Source organism: Narcine bancroftii, chromosome 3, assembly GCF_036971445.1.
Source record: "Narcine bancroftii isolate sNarBan1 chromosome 3, sNarBan1.hap1, whole genome shotgun sequence".
In the NCBI taxonomy this organism is placed as follows: domain Eukaryota; kingdom Metazoa; phylum Chordata; class Chondrichthyes; order Torpediniformes; family Narcinidae; genus Narcine; species Narcine bancroftii.
Genome location: NC_091471.1, coordinates 330072599 through 330094707, shown reverse-complemented (window position 1 = coordinate 330094707; position 22109 = coordinate 330072599). Strand labels below are relative to the sequence as shown.

The 22109-nt window shown below is 42.8% G+C and overlaps 1 protein-coding gene across 3 annotated transcripts in view; it reads right to left on the bottom strand.

The window, feature by feature from the left end:
- The window catches only part of LOC138759199 (ras-related protein rab7-like), a 30530-nt gene that overhangs the window by 8047 nt on the left and 374 nt on the right, over positions 1 to 22109 (bottom strand). Inside the window, exons 1-3 of one of the 3 annotated variants that reach the window (XM_069929262.1) lie at positions 22003 to 22067; positions 1634 to 1800; positions 299 to 383 (exon numbers count right to left, since the gene is read on the bottom strand). In XM_069929262.1, the coding sequence (XP_069785363.1) occupies positions 299 to 351 (53 nt within the window). In that variant the 5' untranslated portion in view covers positions 352 to 383; positions 1634 to 1800; positions 22003 to 22067. Of the gene's footprint in view, positions 1 to 298; positions 384 to 1633; positions 1801 to 22002; positions 22068 to 22109 lie in introns of those variants that run through there. The other 2 variants (XM_069929260.1, XM_069929261.1) reach the window with 2 other exon arrangements.

Here is a 22109-nt window from a genome sequence, read left to right as displayed (position 1 = left end):
CTCCACTGTCTGTAAGGAGTTTGTTCGTTCTCCCCGTGTCTGCATGGGTTTTCCCCGGGGGCTCCCACCTTTCGAAACGAACTGGGGGTTGTAGGTTAATTGGGTGTAAATTTAAAGTACACACAACCCAGATGCAGCGGTCTGTTTGAATCATGCAATTTCACACGGTGGGTTTTGGCTCTCTGGAATTGTACAAGTGTGAGATAACAAGGCCTCCCATAAGCAGGTGGTGGTGCATAAAGCCAGAAGGATACAAGCCAATGGAGAGACATGGAGGTGGAGAGGGGGAAGCTCCTACCCAGAGTTCCCCAGAAGGATCATCTTCAGGTGGTTCTTTTTCTTTGCTGGCATCCCAGGGACGGATGGCGAGACCACCCCAGCCTCTGTAAAGGGGGGAGGGGTGGGGAGAGGGAGAGAAACAGACCATACATTAACATCCACAGCAAATCAACAATCTCCCTCCCTTCAGCCAGACAGTGGGATCTTGCTGTGCATTTGGCAAGCTCGCCTGGGGGGTGGGGTGGCAGGAATAACTGGTCAGTTTGCCCACCAGGCACATGGTGGGGAGGCAAGATTCAGTAGACGTGTGGCCGGAGATATCTGTGCACAAGTTAGCAGGGCCGAGACCATGGGTTGGGGTGAGGTGTCAGAGGTGAGACTTAGGGCAGAGGGGAAAGATGTGGACAATGAGGCCAGAGATGTGGGAACTGATGGGAAGGGTGGCAGGAAGCCCACAAGCAGGATAAAGCCAGAGTTTGGAGGCAGGAGCAGGGCCCAGGGATGGGAGTGCCGTGTTCAGTTCCGGTCGCCGCATTACAGGAAGGATGTGGAAGCTTTAGAGAGGGTGCAGAGATTGACCAGGATGTTTCCTGGATTGAAGTACGTGACCTATGAGGCAAGGTTAGCAAAGCTGGAGCTTTCCATTTTGGAACGAAGGAGGATGAAAGGTGACTTAATAGATGGGTTGGGTGCCAGAGCGGGTTACTGATGAGGGGGATGGAGTGGGTGACAGCAGTGAATTTTAGCCTTGTAATCATGTCCTGTTAACCACTGCATGGATTCTCACCTGCCACCCTCCCACAGGTTCACCACAACACTTCATGATCGTCCGCAGGGTGGACTCGCCTCCTCTCATCAGTGGGCATGGCCAGCACAAGGACGCCAAACAAACTCTCTGTCAGTAGCTCTCAATCTTTTTCTTTCCCCTCACGTACCACTTTAAGTAATCCCTGTGCCCTCGGCGCTCTGTGATTAGTAAGGGATTGCTTAAGGTGGGATGTGAGTGGGAAAGGAAGGTTGAGAATCCTGCTCTAGACCCAATTGTTACTGAAATATTTTGCTTGAGAAAAATTGTCATTGGTCCATTTCCTTTGGAGTTATGAAACCGTGTACATCATGAGTCAATTAGGGACAATTAAAACAGTGGTTTTCAAACTTTTTCTTACCACCCATATCCCACCTTAAGTAGAGTTTACATATTTTGCCGCAGCCTCCAGATACAAAACTCCCAACCGAGGTTCTGTGAATGTTTGCCATTAAAAGTGAAAATAAAAAAGCACAGTAGAAAGTTGAATCAAAATCCCTGAGGGAAGAAATGTGGATTTGCCTGCTCTTAAACATCCTTTCCACTTACTTTCTGCTCAGAGTGGGAATTATTTACGTTCAGCAAATGTTTTCAAGCATACAGCTGTTTCTCACCAGTCAGTTCTATGTTGTTTCATCTCCTCTGGTTCCAGTCTTTCACTTTCAGTTCTTTGAGTTTCTGCTTCCTGGTCGCTGACCTGTATCAGGAGGCTGGGGCTGGAACGAATTAAACAGACACTTGATCAGTACTGATAGGCTTCGGGGTTGAACTCAAGTGCAAGGGCTGATACAGTGCCTAAGGAGTGCTGTGTCAAGAGGAGGGGGCAACACGCAGCAGGAGGGGACTGTGAGGAGGGAGCACCCCTCACCACGGGAGAGGCAATGAGGAAGGAATACCACACCGTGGGATGGGAGTTGAGGAGAGAGCAGCACTGTACAATCCCATTGTCTGCAGCCTCTCCCGTTCAAAATGAAATGCAGTGTTGGAAAGTGGAGGGTCATGCACTTTGGTTGAAGGAGTAAAAGGACAGACTATTATTTGGATGGGGAAAAAATTCAAAATTTGGTGGCACAAAGGGGCTTGGGTGACCTTGTACAGGACACCCTAAAGCAGTGGTTTCTTTCCACCTTAAGTAATCCCTGTGCCATCGGTGCTCTGTGATCATTAAGGTATTACTTAAGGTGGGATGTGAGTGGGAAGATTGAGAACCACTGTTACTGAAATATTTTGCATGAGAAAAATTGTCATTGGCTCATTTCCTATGGAGTTATGAAATCATGCACATCACGAGTCAATGAGGTACTATTGAAACAGTGGTTTTAAGACCTTTTCATCCCACTCACATCCTACCTTAAGCAATCCCTTACTAATCTGGCACAGGGATTACATGAGTAGAAAGAAAACGTTTGAAAACCACTGCCCTAAAGGTTGGCCTCCAGGTTTTATCGGAGGTTGAAGAAGGTGAATGCAGTGTGTACATTTCCAGGACTTTCAAAAACGTACCAGGATCTTCGGTTAACTGGGGTACTTGAGTGGCACGGGCTTGTGGGCTGAAAGGGCCGGTTATCATGCTGATTATCTAAATTAATTATTTTAAATAAATAAAAAGAATGTTAAAAATTAGAATGCTAATGTGGTGTTATACCACTAGCCGACTGCAGGGGGCAACCTGTGTACCTGCAGGAAGAGCACTGGAGGACAAGGCAACACCTGGATGGCTGGCAATCAGCCGACATGAATGGACCAAGTCCCACCCGGTCAGCTGCCAATCACCCTCCAGGATATAAGCCACATCGGCTCCTCGAGGTCGGTCTCAGAGCCAGCACAGCTACTCTCACAGCCAGCTCTGTGGAAGTTTGTGTGGAATAAAGCCTGTTGAGCAGACTATGTTTTGTCTGCTTTTCTGCTTGATAGCACATCACAGCTAACATGGTCAGTATGGATGAGATGGGCCAAATGACCTGTTCCCTGCTCTCTGGCTTTATGATGATTGGTCAGAATTGAGATACAGAGGGTCCAAGAGACTGGAATGGTAGAGAGGGAAAGGGTGAGAAGGGCAAGGCTACTAGCCCCCATCTTGACAACATTGTTCAGGAGCACAACTGAGAGTCCTGTCTGGCTGCATCATTGTGAAGGGACAGTAGCTGCAAAGCATCAGACCGGACATCAATACATAAGATCGTCAAAATGGCCGAGAAGATCACTGGCCTCTCGCTTTCATCTGTTAACAACATTCAATTTGGAGTGTTGCTTCAGTAGGGTTCAGAGGATGATCAAGGATCTTTTCCATCCAGCACACAGGATCATTGTGTGTGTTTATACTAAGGACACCTCGCATCACCGCGATTTTTTTGTCCCTCATATCACCGCGCATTTTAGGACTACCTGAACTGTTTCTACCGAGCGATGAATACGTGGTGATGCGGGGCGATGCGAGGTGACCAGGAAGTCCGATGAGCAATTGAAAACCGCGGGTGAAAAATCGCGACTTCCGGTGAGTCACCCGCGGTGTTTCCACTGTGAGGTCGTCCCTCGCATCATCCCGCATCGACCACCTGAAAAGTAGGACGCCGGAGCACCTCGAATCACCGCACATCGGCCACAACCAGATGTGTTTACAGTGCGGCCAGATTCGAGATGTCACCACGCATCACCGCACTTCACCTCGCATCACCGCGCTTTTCCCGGCTCAGTAGAAACACCCCCTTTGACCCACTACCATCAGGATGGAGCTACAGAAGCATCAAAATCAGGACTGCCAGCCTGGGAAGTAGCTTCTTGATTTCTCGGCCTTCATTCCTAGAGGGATTTTTGGAGCCGGGCGGTTCAGCTGCAATTGTACGAGGTTCAGGTGAGGCCGCATTTGGAGAACCACATGCAGTCCTCGTCTCCTGACTTGAAGGACGTACTGGCTTTGAAGGTGGTACAGAGGAGGTTCACCAGGTTGATTCCAGGGATGAGGGGGTTGGCCTATGAGGAGAGATTGAGACGTCTGGGACTGGACTTGCTGGAATTTTCGAGAATGAGCGGGATCTTACAGAAACATATAAAATGATGAAAGGTGTGGATCAGATAGAAGTGGGTAAGTTGTTCCCATTGGTGGGGGAGACCAGGTCGAGGGGACATCACCTCAAGATCAAGGGAGTAGATTTAGGATAGATATGCCTTTCCCAGAGGATGGGGAATTGTGAAATTCACTGCCCATTGAAGCAGTGGAGGCGACCTCAGTAAATATATTTAAGATGAGGTTGGGTAGATTTTTACATCATAGGGGAATTAAGGGATTCGGGGAAAAGGCAGGTTAGCGGAGATGAGCCTGTCATCAGATCAGCTGTGGTCAGATTGAATGACGGAACAGGCTTAATGGGCCAGATAGCCGACTCCTGTTGATGTTTTTTTTTAAATTTTTAAAAATTTTTCACACTATAAACCACATTGATCAAGATACATACATTTTCCTTTTCAAATATATAGTGTCGTTTTCTCCCCCGCCTTCCCCTCCCACCCTCCCTACCTCCCCTCCCATTCATTTAAAGTTCAGAATCTAAGATACATTAAACCCGTCAAACAATGTTGTCATGCAATAAAAATAAACAAGAAATTCCACTGAGTTAGTTCTTTTCATTCTCTTCTCCTTCTGTCATTTTAGGTGATAGATGTCCCCAGTAGGTTTTCTCTATTGTGTTTCATGTATGGTCCCATATTTGTTCAAATATTGTAATATTATTTCTTAAATTACATGTTATTTTTTCTAATGGAATACATTTATTCATTTCTATATACCATTGTTGTATTCTCAAGTTATCTTCTAATTTCCAGGCTGACATAATACATTTTTTTGCTACAGCTAGGGCCATCTTAACAAATCTTTTTTGTGCACCATCCAAATCAAGTCCAAATTCTTTTTTTTTAATGTTACTTAGGAGGAAGATCTCTGGGTTTTTTGGTATATTGCTTTTTGTGATTTTATTTAATATCTGGTTTAGATCTTCCCAAAATTTTTTCACTTTCTCACATGTTCAGAGTGCATGAATTGTTGTTCCCATTTCCTTTTTACAGCGAAAACATCTGTCAGATACTGTTGGGTCCCATTTATTTAACTTTTGAGGTGTAATATATAGCCTGTGTATCCAGTTATATTGTATCATATGTAACCTCGTATTTATTGTATTTCTCATAGTTTCTGAGCATAACTTCTCCCATGTTTCCTTCTTTATCTTTATGTTTAGATCTTGTTCCCATTTTTGTTTAGTTTTACCATTTGTTTCCTCATTCTCCTTTTCTTGTAGTTTAATATACATGTTTGTGATAAATTTTTTGATTATCATTGTGTCTATAATCACATATTCAAAATTGCTTCCCTCTGGTAACCTCAAACTGCTTCCCAATTTGTCCTTCAAGTAGGATTTCAGTTGGAGGAGTCACGTGATGGAGTAGTGGCCGGACGGTGAACTCCAGCCCTCTCCAGAAAAGTCGGAAAAAACAAAGGAAAACACAAAGGCACAAAAATAAAAATTAAAGTAAAGTGAGTATAAAGGTGGAAAGAAGATAGCGACGATAAAAGAAAAATCAAAACCAACGGTAAGAAGAGAGGAAGAGAAGACAACGGAAGAAGAAGGAGAAGGCCTTACCTGTTCGAAGAGGCCCGCGGTGGAGAGAGGGCCTCAGGTTTCTACCTCAGGTCGGTAGAAAGTGGACTACAAAAATGGCTCGCTGAGCCGAGTAAAAGTGCGCAACCGCGCATGCGCGACTCCTCGCGCATGCGCGGATGCACATGCAAAAAGGCACACCGACGGGAGGGGCGACCAGCTGGGGAGTCGATCTCCACAGCCGGCAATGACAGCTGCAGAACACCTGCAGCAAGAGGAGAACATAGAAGACAACGAAAACAAGAAAGAAGAGAAGAAAAGGGCAACAAAGAAACAACAGATGGCCAACCCAGAGGAAGAAGAAGAGGATGAGTACAGTGAAATAGAAGAAGAAGGGAAAGGCAAGACAAAGGATATACTTTCTCTTATTAAAGAATACATGGAGTCATTTAAAGAATGGCAAGCGCAAGAATTTAGTGATTTAAGAAGAAGAATAAACAATACAGAAGAGAAAATGAATAAAATAGATATGACCTTATCAGAAATGGGAAAAAGAATGGACAAGGTGGAAGAACGAGAAGCAGCAGTAGAAATGGAGGTAGAGGACTTAAAAAAGAAATTAGAGGAATCTAATAAAAAAGTTAAGGAGACACAAGAACTGTTAGCTCAGAAAATAGATATAATGGAAAATTATAACAGAAGAAATAACATAAAGATAGTGGGCCTTAAGGAAGATGAAGAAGGCAAGAATATGAGAGAGTTTATAAAAGATTGGATCCCTAGGATCCTAGGATGTCCAGAACTACAGCAAGAAATGGAAATAGAAAGGGCACATAGAGCATTGGCCTTTAAACCACAAACACAACAAAAGCCAAGATCTATTTTAGTAAAATTCCTAAGATATACTACAAGAGAAAAGGTACTGGAGAAAACAATGGAAAAAGTAAGAGAGGGCAATAAGCCACTGGAGTACAAAGGGCAAAAAATCTTCATTTATCCAGATATAAGTTTTGAACTCCTGAAGAAGAGAAAGGAGTTCAATACAGCAAAGGCGATTTTATGGAAGAAAGGGTATAAATTTATACTAAAGCATCCAGCGGTATTGAAAATATTTATTCCAGGACAGCAAAACAGACTATTCTCGGATCCAGAGGAAGCACGAAAATTTGCAGAACAATTACAAAATAGACTGAGAGATGAAGACGTGTAACGAGAGTACAAAAGACTGCGAACTAAAAAGACACATAAGTTTTGAACTCCTGAAGAAGAGGAAGGAGTTCAATACATCGAAAACGATCTGATGGAAAAGACTATTCTTGGATCCAGAGGAAGCAAGGAAATTTGCAGAACAACTACAAAACAAACAGAGAGATGAAGACGTAATAAGAGTAAAAATGACCACGATTTATTTGTATGTGGGTAAAGAGGTATATGTGTGTATATGTACAATGTGCATACATGAATGTATCTGTATTTAGAGGAAAATATAGATAGTATAGACAAGAATTAAAAAGGGAAGGAAATGGAATAGAGGGAATAAGGAGGGAATTAAAAGAGTGACCTTTGTTACATATGAAAAGTGAAATCTTTTCGGGGGGGGGCTGGGGGGGGGAGGAGTTGCGGTCACTGCAAAATCAGCTGATGCTTGCGAGTGAATTCGCAAATCCAAATGGAGAGGGGAGATGTGGTTGTCCAACAAGGGATAAAGGACAACTCAGGAGGGGAAGGGGGGATTGGGGCTAAAGAAGTTTTAAATAGGAGAATAAGGAAAATGTTTGATGTTTTAGGAATGTTGTCTTATAAAGGGTTAAAAACAAGAAAACAGAAACGGATAAGAAGGAAAGGTAATGTTGGAGAAACGGAAAGGGAATATAAACAAAGTATAAAATGGCTACGTTGAACTATATGACTTTAAATATTAATGAAATACATAACCAAATTAAAAGGAAGAAACTGCTAAATTTACTGAAAAAAGAAAAAATTGATATAGCATTTGTGCAAGAAACACATTTAACTGAATTGGAGCTCAAGAAATTAAAGAGAGATTGGGTAGGACACGTAACAGCAGCATCGTATAATTCAAAAGCTAGAGGAGTAGCTATATTAATCAGTAAAAATGTACCAATTAAAATAGAAGAGGAAATAATAGATCCAGCAGGGAGATATGTAATGATAAAATGTCAGATATATTCGGAGTTTTGGAATCTACTCATTGTATATTTACCTAACGAAGAAGATCAAAAGTTTATGCAAGATATCTTTTTGAAGATACCAGATACGCAGGGGAACATATTAATAGGAGGAGATTTCAACCTGAATTTGGATTCAAATATGGACAAAACTGGGAAAAAAAATTAACAGAAAGAACAAAGTAACCAAATTTATAATTAAATTGATGGAAGAAATGCAACTTTTGGATATATGGAGGAAACAACACCCAAAGGAAAAGGAATATTCATATTACTCGGCTAGACATAAAACATACTCAAGAATAGACCTATTTTTGTTATCAGCTCGTATGCAAGATAGAGTAAAAAAAACAGAATAGAAAGCTAGAATACTATCGGACCATTCACCCTTAATATTGACAGTAAAGTTAGAGGACATCCCTCCAAGAATGTATAGATGGAGATTAAACCCCATGTTACTTAAAAGGCAGGATTTTAGAGAATTTATTGAAAAACAAATTAAAATGTATTTTGAAATAAATACGAAATCAGTGAAAGATAAGTTTATACTATGGGATGCAATGAAAGCGTTAATTAGAGGGCAAATAATAAGTTATGTAACCAAGATCAAGAAGGACTATAATCAGGAAACAGAGCAGTTGGAAAGGGAAATAGTAAATATAGAAAAAGAATTAGCAATGAAGGAAGATACAACTAAAAGAAGAGAATTGGCGGATAAAAAAATAAAATATGAAACACTACAAACATATAAGGTGGAGAAGAACATAATGAAGACAAAACAGAAATATTATGAACTAGGTGAAAAAACGCACAAAATCCTAGCATGGCAGCTTAAGACAGAACAAGCTAAGAAAATGGTATTGGCATCAAGGAAAAAAGACAAACAAATTACGTATAATCCAAAAGAAATTAAGGAAAACTTCAGAGAATTCTATGAACAATTATACCGAACTGAAAACGAAGGGAAAGAAGGGAAAATAGATTAATTTCTAACTAAAATTGAACTACCAAAACTACAAATAGAGGAACAAAATAAATTAACAGAACCATTTGGAATAGTAGAAATACAAGAGATAATAAAAAAATTACCAAATAATAAGACACCAGGAGAGCATGGATTCCCAATAGAATTCTATAAAACATTTAAAGACTTATTAATTCCGCCCCTCCTGGAAATAATCAACCAGATTGATAAAACACAAAGCTTACCAGATTCATGTGCTCTTCTTTGGCTTGGCTTCGCGGACGAAGATTTATGGAGGGGGTAAAAAAGTCCACGTCAGCTGCAGGCTCGTTTGTGGCTGACCAGTCCGATGCGGGACAGGCAGACACGATTGCAGCGGTTGCAAGGGAAAATTGGTTGGTTGGGGTTGGGTGTTGGGTTTTTCCTCCTTTGCCTTTTGTCAGTGAGGTGGGCTCTGCGGTCTTCTTCAAAGGAGGCTGCTGCCCGCCAAACTGTGAGGCGCCAAGATGCACGGTTTGAGGCGTTATCAGCCCACTGGCGGTGGTCAATGTGGCAGGCACCAAGAGATTTCTTTAGGCAGTCCTTGTACCTTTTCTTTGGTGCACCTCTGTCACGGTGGCCAGTGGAGAGCTCGCCATATAATACGATCTTGGGAAGGCGATGGTCCTCCATTCTGGAGACGTGACCCATCCAGCGCAGCTGGATCTTCAGCAGCGTGGACTCGATGCTGTCGACCTCTGCCATCTCGAGTACCTCGACGTTAGGGGTGTGAGCGCTCCAATGGATGTTGAGGATGGAGCGGAGACAACGCTGGTGGAAGCGTTCTAGGAGCCGTAGGTGGTGCCGGTAGAGGACCCATGATTCGGAGCCGAACAGGAGTGTGGGTATGACAACGGCTCTGTATACGCTTATCTTTGTGAGGTTTTTCAGTTGGTTGTTTTTCCAGACTCTTTTGTGTAGTCTTCCAAAGGCGCTATTTGCCTTGGCGAGTCTGTTGTCTATCTCATTGTCGATCCTTGCATCTGATGAAATGGTGCAGCCGAGATAGGTAAACTGGTTGACCGTTTTGAGTTTTGTGTGCCCGATGGAGATGTGGGGGGGCTGGTAGTCATGGTGGGGAGCTGGCTGATGGAGGACCTCAGTTTTCTTCAGGCTGACTTCCAGGCCAAACATTTTGGCAGTTTCCGCAAAGCAGGACGTCAAGCGCTGAAGAGCTGGCTCTGAATGGGCAACTAAAGCGGCATCATCTGCAAAGAGTAGTTCACGGACAAGTTTCTCTTGTGTCTTGGTGTGAGCTTGCAGGCGCCTCAGATTGAAGAGACTGCCATCCGTGCGGTACCGGATGTAAACAGCGTCTTCATTGTTGGGGTCTTTCATGGCTTGGTTCAGCATCATGCTGAAGAAGATTGAAAAGAGGGTTGGTGCGAGAACACAGCCTTGCTTCACGCCATTGTTAATGGAGAAGGGTTCAGAGAGCTCATTGCTGTATCTGACCCGACCTTGTTGGTTTTCATGCAGTTGGATAATCATGTTGAGGAACTCAAGCTAGCATGCTGGAACATCAGAACCATGCTAGACAAGACTGACAGCCACCGACCTGAACGTCGGTCTGCCCTCATTGCACATGAACTCCTCAGACTTGACATCGACATAGCCGCTCTCAGTGAAGTCCGCCTGGCAGATGTAGGCAGCCTCCAAGAACGCGGCGCGGGCTACACACTCTACTGGTCTGGCAAGCCTTCGGATGAACGACGCCTATCTGGTGTAGGCTTCATGGTCAAGAGCTTCATTGCCTCCAAACTCGAAAACCTTCCGACAGGCCTCTCGGACCGAATCATGTCCATGCGACTCCCACTTCAAAACAAGCGTCACATCACCCTCATCAGTGTCTATGCTCCAACCCTCCAGGCGGAACCAGCAGAAAAGAACAAGTTCTACACCGACCTGCGCAACCTCATCCAACGTACCCCTACAGCCGACAAGGTTGTCATCCTGGGCGACTTCAACGCTCGTGTCGGCAAAGACTCAGAAACCTGGCCAGGAATCCTGGGCAAGCATGGCGTCGGCAAGTGCAACGACAATGGGCGCCTCCTGTTGGAGCTCTGCGCAGAACAGCGGCTTGTCATTACAAACACCCTTTTTCAGCAGAGGGACAGCCTTAAGACCACCTGGATGCATCCCCGATCCAAACACTGGCACCTCCTGGACTACACCAGATTCATGTAAAACAGCAATAATTACAGTAATACTAAAGCAAGGGAAAGATCCACTCACACCAGCATCATATAGACCAATATCTTTACTTAACACAGATTATAAGATAATGGCTAAACTATTAGCAAACAGATTAGCAGAGTATGTACCAAAAATGGTAAATCTAGACCAAACTGGATTTATCAAAAAAAGACGCACAACAGACAATATTTGTAAATTTATTAACTTAATTCATGCAGTAGAAGGGAATAAAGCACCAACAGTAGCAGTTGCTTTAGACGCAGAGAAGGCCTTTGACAGAGTAGAATGGAATTATTTGTTCAAAGTATTGCAAAAATTCAGTTTACCGGAGAAGTGTATTAATTGGATTAAAGCATTATATATGGGACCATTAGCGAAAGTGACAGTAAATGGACATGTATCAAAGCAATTTAACTTAAGCAGGTCAACACGGCAGGGATGCCCACTATCACCTTTATTGTTTGCGTTAGCTATAGAACCACTAGCAGAATTGATAAGAACAGAAAATAATATAAAAGGGATAAAAATAAAAGACAAGGAATATAAAATCAGTTTATTTGCGGATGATGTTATAGTATACTTAACAGAACCAAAACTATCAATAAAAGAATTATACAAGAAATTGAAGGAATATGGAGAAGTGTCGGGTTACAAGATCAATGTAAATAAAAGTGAAGCAATGCCTATGAATAATGCGGATTTCTCAAAATTTAAGAAGGAATCACCATTTAGATGGCAAATGCAAGTAATAGATACCTAGGTGTACAAATAAACAAAAATCTCGGCCAACTATATAAACTCAATTATTATCCACTAATGAAAAAATTACAGGACGATTTAGAGCATTGGAAAGATTTACCACTAACACTAATAGGAAGGATAAACTGTATTAAAATGAACATTTTTCCAAGGATATTATACCGATTACAGGCATTGCCAATACAACTGACAGAGAAATTCTTCAAGGAGTTAAAGAAAATAATAAGGAAATTTTTATGGAAAGGGGGGAAACCAAGGATAGCACTAGATAAATTAACAGAATGGTATAAACAAGGAGGCTTACAACTGCCAAACTTTAAAAATTATTATAGAGCCGCACAATTAAGATACCTATCAGATTTTTATCAAACAAGGGAAAATCCAGATTGGACTAGATTAGAATTAGATAAATAGGGGAAAAGATACCTGAACACATATATAAATGGGATGAAAAATTGGTACAACATAGAAGTTCTCCAGTATTACATCATCTACTCAATATTTGGAAGAAGATTCATGTAGAAAGAAATAAAACAAATTATCAATTACCAAAACTAATATTGACGCAAAACAAGTTACTCCCTTTTACAATAGATAACCTTTCCTTTAGAGAATGGGAGAAAAAAGGGATTAAAAGAATAGAAAATTGTTTTTCAGGAAATAGATTCTTATCCTTTGAACAAATGAAAGATAAATACAATATAACTCAAGATACAGCGCTGGCATATTACCAATTGAGATCCTACTTGAAGGATAAATTAGGAAGCAGTTTGAGTTTGCCAGAGGGAAGTAACTTTGTATATGTGATTACAATGATAATCAAAAGATTTATAACAAATATGTATATTAAACTGCAAGAAAAGGAGAATGAGGAAACAAATGGTAAAACTAAACAAAAATGGGAACAAGATTTAAATATAAAGATAAAAAAGGAAACATGGGAGAAGTTATGCTCTGGAACGATGAAAATACAATAAATATGAGGTTACGTATGATACAATATAACTGGATACACAGGCTATACATTACACCTCAAAAGTTAAATAAATGGGACCCAACACTATCTGATAGATGTTTTTGATGTAAAAAAAAAAGAAATGGGAACAACAATTCATGCAATCTGGACATGTGAGAAAGTAGAAAAATTTTGGGAAGATCTAAATCAGATATTAAATAAAATAACAGAAAACAATATACCAAAGAATCCAGAGATCTTCCTCCTAAGTAACATAAAAAACAAAGAATTTGGAATTGATTTAGAGGATGCACAAAAAAGACTTGTTAAGATAGCCCTAGCCGTAGCAAAAAAATGTATTATGTCAACCTGGAAATTGGAAGATAATTTGAAAATACAACAATGGTATATAGAAATGAATAAATGTATTCCATTAGAAAAAATAACATATAATTTAAGAAATAATATTGAAATATTCGAACAAATATGGGAGCCTTACATTAAACATAATAGCAAAAACCTACCGGGGACAATTACTACCTAAGTTAACGGAAGGAAAAGGAAATGAAAAGAATGGACTCAGTGGAATTTCTGGTGTATTTTTATTGAATTACAACATTGTCTGACTGGTTTAATGTATCCTAGATTTTATACCTTAAATGGACAGGAGTGGGGAGGTAGGGAGGGTGGGATGGGAGGAGGGAGGGGGGGGGAGAAAATGGCACTGTATATGTGTGAAAAAGAAAAAGTGTGTATCATGGTTAATGTGATTTATGGTGTGAAAAATAAAAAAATTTTAAGAAAAAAAGTAGGATTTCAGTTGGTAGTATGCCAACACTGTATCGTGAGTTATATTATATTTATCCTTCATTTGTTCAAAGGATAATAATTTATTTCCCAAAAAGCAATTTTCTATTCTTTTGATCCCTTTTTTCTCCCAGTCTCTAAAGGAAAGGTTTTCTCTTCTTCTTTGGCTTGGCTTCGCGGACGAAGATTTATGGAGGGGGTAAAAAGTCCACGTCAGCTGCAGGCTCGTTTGTGGCTGACCAGTCCGATGCGGGACAGGCAGACACGATTGCAGCGGTTGCAAGGGAAAATTGGTTGGTTGGGGTTGGGTGTTGGGTTTTTCCTCCTTTGCCTTTTGTCAGTGAGGTGGGCTCTGCGGTCTTCTTCAAAGGAGGCTGCTGCCCGCCAAACTGTGAGGCGCCAAGATGCACGGTTTGAGGCGTTATCAGCCCACTGGCGGTGGTCAATGTGGCAGGCACCAAGAGATTTCTTTAGGCAGTCCTTGTACCTTTTCTTTGGTGCACCTCTGTCACGGTGGCCAGTGGAGAGCTCGCCATATAATACGATCTTGGGAAGGCGATGGTCCTCCATTCTGGAGACGTGACCCATCCAGCGCAGCTGGATCTTCAGCAGCGTGGACTCGATGCTGTCGACCTCTGCCATCTCGAGTACCTCGACGTTAGGGGTGTGAGCGCTCCAATGGATGTTGAGGATGGAGCGGAGACAACGCTGGTGGAAGCGTTCTAGGAGCCGTAGGTGGTGCCGGTAGAGGACCCATGATTCGGAGCCGAACAGGAGTGTGGGTATGACAACGGCTCTGTATACGCTTATCTTTGTGAGGTTTTTCAGTTGGTTGTTTTTCCAGACTCTTTTGTGTAGTCTTCCAAAGGCGCTATTTGCCTTGGCGAGTCTGTTGTCTATCTCATTGTCGATCCTTGCATCTGATGAAATGGTGCAGCCGAGATAGGTAAACTGGTTGTCCGTTTTGAGTTTTGTGTGCCCGATGGAGATGTGGGGGGGCTGGTAGTCATGGTGGGGAGCTGGCTGATGGAGGACCTCAGTTTTCTTCAGGCTGACTTCCAGGCCAAACATTTTGGCAGTTTCCGCAAAGCAGGACGTCAAGCGCTGAAGAGCTGGCTCTGAATGGGCAACTAAAGCGGCATCATCTGCAAAGAGTAGTTCACGGACAAGTTTCTCTTGTGTCTTGGTGTGAGCTTGCAGGCGCCTCAGATTGAAGAGACTGCCATCCGTGCGGTACCGGATGTAATAAAGGGATTAGCTGATTTTGTGTCAGTATTAGTTTTGGTAATTGGTAATTTGTTTTATTCCTTTCTACATGAATCTTCTTCCAAATATTGAGCAGATGATGTAATACTGGAGAATTCCTGCGTTGCACCAATTTTTCGTCCCAGTTATATAATATATGTTTGGGTATCTTCTCCCCTATTTTATCTAGTTCTAATCTAGTCCAATTGTCTTTTCTCTTGTTTGATAAAAATCTGATCGGTATCTTAATTGTGCGGCTCTATAATAATTTTTAAAGTTTGGATGTTGTAAGCCTCCTTGTTTATACCATTCTGTTAATTTATCTAGTGCTATCCTCGGTTTCCCCCCTTTCCATAAAAATTTCCTTATTATTTTCTTTAACTCCTTGAAGAATTTCTCTGTCAAGTGTATTGGCAAAGCCTGAAATAGGTAATGTGTCCTTGGGAAAATGTTCATTTTAATACAGTTTATCCTTCCTATTAGTGTTAGTGGTAAGTCTTTCCAATGCTCTAAGTCAGGGGTGTCAAACTCAAATTCACGGAGGGCCAAAATTAAAAAACTTGGACTAAGTCGAGGGCCAAACTAAATATTTATTGAAAATTTTCAACAACATCTGCATGTTTTCTCTTCTTTCAACATATGTAATGTTAAACTTTTTCTTATTAAAATAAAGGTTTAATAATAGTTTTGGATAAACTCTTTCCAGAAGCATTAACAAATGAGAAATATTCAATAAATAATATTTCTCTATAGAGGATTTGTCAAATGTTGCTAGTGTGCTGTCGAATAGTAAAATCTGAGGGCTATTGAGAATGTGGGAGAATAACACGATTCCTGAAACAATCAAATGGGTGACTGATTGTGGGCATAAACTCTAGCAGGGTTATTTGCCATGCCCTTTTTCCATTGGTACAGATATCCTTTGATTTACACACTTTTCAAGTTTTATGCCTAATGAGCTTGTATCCAGGTGCAGGACCATTTTTAACCAGGAATATATTTATCACTGTGACATGAAGCTATTGGAAGATCGTTTTATCCTGAGATTAAAGTTCATAATCCTTACTCAGGCCTGTGTGCGGGAGGGCGGGGGTTTGCGGGCGATCGGGTTGGACAACGACAGTGTGGGGGCATCGGCTCTCGCTGCAGGGTGGCATCTCGGCGGATCAGCGGCCCCGTCACCGTGAGTCGCGGGTCGGCCTGCAGCAGGGAGGGGGAGTGGGCAACGGTCCTGGCAAGGTCAGGCCCGAGGCCTCCGGTTCCGGACGCTGGGAAGCGGCCTTGGCTTCCTTGACACCGGCCAGGCCGCACTGCGGTGGGGGACGGGTGGGGGGGACACGACAGTGCGGGGGCATCGGCTCTCGCTGCAGGGCGGCATCTCGGCGGATCAGCGGCCCCGTCACTGTGAGTTGCGGGTCGGCCTGCGACAAAGAGGGGGAGTGGGTAACGGACCTGGCGAGGTCAGGCCCGAGGCCTCCGGTTCCGGGCACTGGGAAGCGGCCTTGGCTTCCCCTGACACCAGCCAGGCCCCAAAACCAGAGTCCACGGTGAGACCCTGCAACGTAAACAGAGGAGGTGGGGGCGATTAGCGGGCTGACGCCAATGCATTCTGGGATTTGTTGTATTACTGTGCATGCGCTATACTGGCGCGGCAGCCAGCGGGCCACCTCTAATACATTTTTGAAATGATCTTGCGGGCCAAATTTGGCCCACGGGCCAGAGTTTGACATGTGTGCTCTAAGTCGTCCTGTAATTTTTTCATTAGTGGATAATAATTGAATTTATATGGATGGCCAAGGTTTTTATTTATTTGTATACCTAGGTATCACATTGCTTGCATTTGCCATCTGAATGGTGATTCTTTCTTAAATTTTGAGAAATCCGCATTATTCATTGGCATTGCTTCACTTTTATTTGCGTTAATCTTGTATCCCGACACTTCTCCATATTCCTTCAATTTCTTATGTAATTCTTTTATTGATATTTCTGGTTCTGTTAAGTATATTATAACGTCATCTGCAAATAAACTGATTTTATATTCCTTGTCTTTTATTTTTATCCCTTTTATTTTATTTTCTGTTCTTATCAGTTCTGCTAGTGGTTCTATGGCTAAAGCGAACAATAAGGGCGATAGTGGGCATCCCTGCCTTGTTGATCTGCTTAAGTTAAATTGTTTTGATATATATCCATTTACTGTCACTTTCGGGCCCCTTATACAATGTTTTAATCCAATTAATATATTTCTCTGATAAGCTGAATTTTTGTAGCACTTTGAATAAATAATTCCATTCTACTCTGTCAAAGGCCTTCTCTGCGTCTAAAGCAACTGCTACTGTTGGAGAATTCTCTGAAGTTTTCATTAATCGCCATTGGATTATATGTGATTTGTTTGTCTTTTTTCCTTGATGCCAATACCATTCTCTTAGTTTGTTCTGTCTTAAGCTGCCATGCTAGAATTTTGTGCGTTTTTTCTCCTCGTTCATAATATTTCTGTTTTGTCTTCATTATGTTCTTCTCCACCTTGTAGTGTTTCATATTTTATTTTTTTTATCTGCCAATTCTCTTCTTTTAGTTGTGTCTTCCTTCATTGCTAATTCTTTTTCAATTTTTACTATTTCCCTTTCCAACTGCTCTGTTTCCTGATTGTAGTCCTTCTTCATCTTGGTTACATAGCTTATTATTTGCCCTCTGATGAACGCTTTCATTGCGTCCCATAGTATAAACTTATCTTTCACTGATTCCGTATTTATTTCAAAGTACATTTTAATTTGTCTTTCAATTAATTTTCTAAAATCCTGCCTTTTAAGTAGCATGGAGTTTAATCTCCATCTATACATTCTTGGAGGGATGTCCTCTAACTCTATTGTCAATATCAGGGGTGAGTGGTCCGATAATATTCTAGCTTTATATTCTGTTTTTCTTACTCTGTCTTGCATACGAGCTGATAACAGGAATAGGTCTATTCTTGAGTATGTTTTATGTCTACCCGAATAATATGAATATTCCTTTTCCTTTGGATGTTGTTTCCTCCATATATCCCAAAGTTGCATTTCTTGCATCAGTTTAATTATAAATTTGGTTACTTTGTTCTTTCTGTTAATTATTTTCCCAGTTTTATCCATGTTTGAATCCAAATTAAGGTTGAAATCCCCTCCTATTAGTATGTTCCCTTGCGTGTCTGCTAACTTCAAAAAAATATCTTGCATAAATTTTTGATCTTCTTCGTTAGGTGAATATATATTGAGTAAATTCCAAAACTCCGAATATATCTGACATTTTATCATTACATATCTCCCTGCTGGATCTATTATTTCCTCTTCTATTTTAATTGGTACATTTTTACTGACTAATATAGCTACTCCTCTAGCTTTTGAATTATATGACGCTGCTGTTTCATGTCCTTCCCAATCTCTCTTTAATTTCTTGTGCTCCATTTCAGTTACCTTCTTCTTCCGATGTCTTTTCTTCTTCTCTTTTTCCCGTTGCTTTCGACTTTTCTTTCTTCGTTGCCATTTTCTTCCCACCTTTATTTTCACTTTATTTTAATTTTCGTGTTTGTGCCTTTTCTGTTTTTTTTTTAAACTTTTCCGGAGAGGGCTGGAGTTCCCCGACCGGCCACTACTCCATCACATGACTCCTCCCCGCTCCTGTTTCTGATGTTCTTGTGTGGGCTATCAGATTGGTCAATAGTAAGTCACCCCACAATATTTATACATATTCATTTTAAATTATTTCTGTATTTCTGTGATTATTATGTGCTGTGAGGGCAAGAGGGTCCTGAGGAGCCTTGGGTGCTGAAGGCTTCCTCATTGTGTCGGACGTTTGGATCTGGAGCTCAGGGTTGCCGATGAATCGAACAGGAATCTGTGCGGCTGCAGGAACGCTGGAGGTGAATCCATGAACACACAGTGTCTCTGAAGGGACTCTCTTTTACTTCTCCTTCTTTCTATTTGTTAGGGGCGGTGAATCTTTGCCTTACAGCAGACAAAAATTACATTCTTAATGTGTTATTATGTGACAATAAAAGGAACCTTGTGTATTGTGTTTTTGTGTTTGCACCGTGGCCCAGAGAAATGTTGTTTCACCTGGTTGTATGGGTACAGTCATGGTGGGGAGCTGGCTGATGGAGGACCTCAGTTTTCTTCAGGCTGACTTCCAGGCCAAACATTTTGGCAGTTTCCGCAAAACAGGACGTGAAGCGCTGAAGACCTGGCTCTGAATGGGCAACTAAAGCGGCATCGTCTGCAAAGAGTAGTTCACGGACAAGTTACTCTTGTGTCTTGGTGTGAGCTTGCAGGTGCCTCAGATTGAAGAGACTCCATCCATGTGGTACCGGATGTAAACAGCGACTTCATTGTTGAGGTCTTTCATGGCTTGTTTCAGCATCATGCTGAAGAAGATTGAAAAGAGGGTTGGTGCGAGAACGCAGCCTTGCTAACCCTAACCCTAGCCCACCATGACTACCAGCTCCCCCACATCTCCATCGGCACACAAAACTTAAAACGGTCAATCAGTTTACCTATCTCAGCTGCACCATTTAATTGAATGCAAGGATCGACAACGAGATAGACAACAGACTCGCCAAGGCAAATAGCGCCTTTGGAAGACTACACAAAAGAGTCTGGAAAAACAACCAACTGAAAAACCTCACAAAGATTAGCGTATACAGAGCCGTTGTCATACTCACACTCCTGTTCAGCTCCAAATCATGGGTCCTCTACCGGCATCACCTACGGCTCCTAGAACGCTTCCACCAGCGTTGTCTCTGCTCCAACCTCAACATTCATTGGAGCGACTTCATCCCTAACATCGAAGTACTCGAGATGGCAGAGGCCGACAGCATCAAATCCACGCTGCTGAAGATCCAACTGCGCTGGGTAGGTCACGTCTCCAAAATGGAGAACCATCACCTTCCCAAGATCGTGTTATATGGCGAGCTCTCCATTGGCCACCGTGACAGAGGTGCACCAAAGAAGAGGAACAAGGACTGTCTAAAGAAATCTCTTGGTGCCTGCCACATTGACCACCGCCAGTGGGCTGATATCGCCTCAAACCGTGCATCTTGGCGCCTCACAGTTCGGCGGGCAGCAACCTCCTTTGAAGAAGACCGCAGAGCCCACCTCACTGACAAAAGACAAAGGAGGAAAAACCCAACACCCAACCCCAACCAACCAATTTTCCCTTGCAACCGCTGCAACCGTGTCTGCCTGTCCCGCATCGGACTTGTCAGCCACAAACGAACCTGCAGGTGATGTGGACATTGCCCCTCCATAAATCTTCGTCCGCGAAGCCAAGCCAAAGAGAAGATGGGTACAGTCAGATGATAATAAACCTGAAATACTGAAATTGCATCCGTTGGGAACCAGAGAACACTACAGCACAGAAACAGGTCCTTTGGACCTCCTACTCTGTGCCAAACCATTTTATTTTACCTAGTCCACTGACCTACACCCAGTCCATAGCCCTCCATACCTCTCCCATCCATGTACCCCATCCAAATTCTTAAGAAACCTACATTCACCACTTCGGCTCATTCCACACTCCCACTGCTCTCTGTGTGAAGAAGTTCTCCGTAAAAATTTTCCCCTTTCAATTTTAACCCATGTCCTCTGGTTTGCATCTCACCAACCCTCAGTGGAAAAAAAAGCCAACCCACATTTATTCTGTACCCGTAATACTCCACAGTGGAGCTACTCTTCTGTAGCTTTCCAACCTCAAAGGGTAAAGCTACTCTCTTTAAAAAAAATCAACCAAGTTGAGCGTCTGAAACACCCGAAGGCTGTGCTCTCATTTGGAGAAGCACGTCATTTCAGGACTCACCAGTCTCAGGGAAAGGGCTACTGATCATCTCAGTGGAAAAATGTATCGTGCGCACATATGCAGCAGGAACATGTGTTTAGGAACATGTGTGCGGGAACACATGCAGCATGAACACGTGCGGAACACATGCGGGAACATGTGCAGCGGGCACATGTCGGGGTAGATGTGAAGGGAAATTTATACGGGAACATGTGTAGGGAAACATGCAGTGGCAACACATGCAGGGAAATACGTGCAGTGGAAACATGTGACATGGGAAGACGTGCAGTGGGAATACTTGTAGGGGTAGATGTGTAGGGAAATTTATACGGGAACATGTGTAGGGAAACGTGCAGTGGCAACACATGCAGGGAAATACGTGCAGTGGAAACATGTAGGGGAACATGTAGAGCAGGAACATGTAGTGAACACATGCAGTGGGAACATGTGTAGTAGGCTCAGGTGCAGTGGAAACACGTGACATGGAACATGTGTAGGAGAAGGTTCAGCGGGAAGAGTAGGGAAACACATGCAGGGGAAAATGCGTGGTGGTAACGTATAGAGAAACGTGCAGAGGAATGTGTAGGGGAACTTGAGATGTAGGAATACGTGTAGGGGAATATGTGCTGTGAGAACACTATGTGGGAACACATGTAGGGGAACACGTGACATGGGAACATGTGAGGAACATATGGGGAAAAATGTAAGTGTACACGAGCAGTGGGAAAACGTGTAGAGGAACACTTGACATGGGAACATGTGCAGGGTAACACGTGTAGAACAAATAGAACATGATGTGAGAACATGTTGATGAACATGTGCTGGGTAACACATGACATGGGAACATGTGATGCAGGAACACATGTTAGGGAAAAATGTGCAGGCGCAGAGGCGGTTCATGGCAGGTATAGCACCCACTCCACCACCCCAACCCTAGTGAGTTCTCGAACATCATTTTGTGCCACCCACCCCCCCACCATGGTTATCCTAATGCGCCTTGATTAGACTTGTTCTGATACCAACTCTGGTAGGGGAACTGTATCAGAGAACACGTGTAGGAGAACATGTGTAGGTGAACACATGTAGGGAACGCATGAAGAACACATGTGGTGCCCGTCAGAGAATGTGCTGGGGAACACATGAAGGGGAACATGTATTGGGAAACACATGTTGGGGAACATGTAGAGGAACACACATCAGAGAATGTGTTGGGGAACATACGTCAGGGAACATGTGCTAGGGAACATGTGTTGGGGAATACATGTTGGGCACGCGTCAGAGAACAAGTTGCGGATCACAAGTCGGGGAAGACGCCCGCTCTGCCCACAACTTTTCCACATCGGGCCACCAGACGCCATTTGCCCTTCATTCCCTACCCCGCTCCCGCCATGGCCGAGCCCATCCATCCATCCCGCTCCCGCCATGGCCGAGCCCATCCATCCATCCCGCTCCCCGCCACCGCCTCTCTGCCGATGACGTCAGG